This window comes from Penaeus vannamei, chromosome 33 (assembly GCF_042767895.1).
Source record: "Penaeus vannamei isolate JL-2024 chromosome 33, ASM4276789v1, whole genome shotgun sequence".
In the NCBI taxonomy this organism is placed as follows: Eukaryota; Metazoa; Arthropoda; class Malacostraca; order Decapoda; family Penaeidae; genus Penaeus; species Penaeus vannamei.
Window position 1 is genome coordinate 10,410,597 of NC_091581.1, and position 2,500 is coordinate 10,413,096.

Genomic DNA, 2,500 nt, shown 5'->3' on the forward strand with positions numbered 1-2,500 from the left:
AAAAACGTAGCATGTTCAGTATAAAGCATAAAAATAAAGCCATGGTGAGAAAAGAGCATTTAATCTATATACAGATTTTAAATGAATTTATATGAAAAATATATGTAGCACACTAAATATACATTGATGAATGAAAACTTTTCAGTAATAATTGACTCTAATTACAAAGTAGCTGTTGTAGTATAGATAATTGTTTGTGGCTGTGAAGAAAGTAAAGCATTTATAGGTTAAAGTATGCCATCTTGATTTCAATTACAAGTTTTGTTAACTACACAAAAACACACACACACACACATACGTACACACACTAATACTAAAATATTGGATATTCACTAAAAAATTTGATCAGTATTCTTTCAAAGGATTGACTTTTCCCCGCATTTAAAATTCACACCAACTCACTACTAATAGAATCTCAACTCCTTAAATGAGTTCACTCCTTTTTAAATGTCTAATACATCACTGGTGTGTGTCAAAGCTACCTTCCCCCCTCCTTGACTAATTTACAAAGGCCCTTTCAGTACATCTTCATAAAACCTTATCCAATATTTCCTAGTGCATGAAATCATAAACTTTTTTTAGTATCTTGAGAAACAAAAGTGGTCATAAAAAACAAAATTATCTCCATCAAGCACACTATATTTTTTACAGGGTGGTGGTTAAGGTGAATTGAAAAGTCAAAGCAACATGGATTTCATATACAAATCCTTGGTCTTGTATATTATGATAAGTCATGCTGAGGGTGATCATCATTACTTTGTAAAACAGTTTTCTAAATATTAATGTATTATTTTTTTATTCTTTATTTTTATGTAGACTTTGTTTTCTTCTGAGGTTTATAGAAATAATACATCAACTTGAGCACCTCGCATTTCATCACAATCAATCATTTTCAATTTACATTATACCATACAATATTTATGTCTCATGTCTTTTTTTCTAGAAGCATCATCATTGTCCTTTGAAATCAGTTGAACTGCAATGCTTGCATGCATTTGCAGTTATGTATAAATGTAATGTCCTTATTGTACAAATATAAGTGATATTTTGCCAGGTTTGTTTTCTTACATAGAACGTTAACTTTGGTATGCCAAAAATTTGCTAGTTAGGATACATTTATAAATGGATCCATTTAGATTTTTCTCTGAGTAGTCTAGTGAAGTTTTGAAATATATTTTGTAATGTATTTCTCCTATACTGTGGCTGCTTTATTTCATGCATGTTAGATGTTCAAAGCAAAATGCAAATTGGCAAATTACAGACCACAAGTTTCTTCTTATATATTGGCACACAAAAGTCATCTACAGAAAAAATATCATTCATCTGCTTTGCTGTGGCATCACACACAATTCTCCATACTGGTCTAGATGAAATTATAAGCAAAGTAAGAGGTCAGACATTTTTTCTATGCACAGTCTTCCAATTAAAGGTAAAGATCAAAATGCAATTATTTTCAAATTGGCTTTCAATTATATAGTTGTCATGTATAAACTACCTAAAATCTGGGTCATATTTAAAACGTGAAGGATGGGGGGAAACACAAAATTGGTTATATTGGCTTTATTTGAAAGCTTTTGCAAACTGTACCCTCTTCTGTCTATTACCTTAGTTATTAAACTCAAAATCTGATGAAAAATATGATCACTTTCTATAATTCTGACTTAACATTCATTTACCTTACAAACTTCTTGTAGGGGTTATCAAGTAGCAATTAATATAATAAATACATTATATATCTTGTCCTGATGTTGAAAGATGCTTCTTTCATCACTACAATAAACTTCTGTTAGGTTACAGATTCCTGAAAAGACAAAAGTAAAGATATGAATATGATTCTAAAGTTTCTAGAACTGAAATATATAAGAAGCCCATTTTTACTGTGGAACATAACTCAAATTGACCTTACCTTTTTCCTTTTCGCTTGCATTTCATACTGCCCATATTCATCCTCATCATCTTCCATTTTCCTCCTCTTCTTTTCAATCTCCATGAGCTTCTCGTTTATGTTTTTATTTGTCTGAGTTTCATCTTCATTTATATTTTCCAGTAGTTTTAACTCTTCACTATAAATATGGAGGAAAAAAAATCATATCAAACTCTATTTTTGGGGGGTATGAGAGAGAGAGAGAGAGAGAGAGAGAGAGAGAGAGAGAGAGAGAGAGAGAGAGAGAGAGAGAGAGAGAGAGAGAGAGAGAGAGAGAGAGAGAGAGAATGAGAGAATGAGAGAATGAGAGAATGAGAGAGAGAGAGAGAGAGAGAGAGAGAGAGAGAGAGAGAGAGAGAGAGAGAGAGAGAGAGAGAGACAAAGAGAGAGAGAGACAAAGAGAGAGAGAGACAAAGAGAGAGAGAGACAAAGAGAGAGAGAGAGACAAAGAGAGAGAGAGACAAAGAGAGAGAGAGACAAAGAGAGAGAGAGACAAAGAGAGACAGAGAGAGAGAGAAAGAGAAAGAGAGAGAGAGAGAGAGAGAGAGAATGAGAGAGAGAGAATGAGAGAGAGAG

General features: G+C 32.7%; 2 protein-coding genes across 3 annotated transcripts in view; one reads left to right on the forward strand and one right to left on the reverse strand.

The window, feature by feature from the left end:
- Positions 1-1,053, forward strand: part of LOC113806470 (galactosylgalactosylxylosylprotein 3-beta-glucuronosyltransferase P) — a 49,657-nt gene extending 48,604 nt beyond the window's left edge. Inside the window, exon 7 of the mRNA XM_070145228.1 lies at positions 1-1,053. This exon is cut by the window's left edge and continues 1,407 nt beyond it. The gene's annotated coding sequence lies outside the window, so the exon portion shown is untranslated.
- Positions 1,054-1,545: 492 nt separating this feature from the next.
- Positions 1,546-2,500, reverse strand: part of LOC113806485 (DNA ligase 1) — a 13,658-nt gene continuing 12,703 nt past the window's right edge. For both annotated transcript variants that reach the window (XM_070145301.1, XM_070145302.1), the window contains exons 9-10: positions 1,907-2,063; positions 1,546-1,801 (exon numbers count right to left, since the gene is read on the reverse strand). In XM_070145301.1, the coding sequence (XP_070001402.1) occupies positions 1,787-1,801; positions 1,907-2,063 (172 nt within the window). In that variant the 3' untranslated portion in view covers positions 1,546-1,786. The remainder of the gene's footprint in view (positions 1,802-1,906; positions 2,064-2,500) is intronic.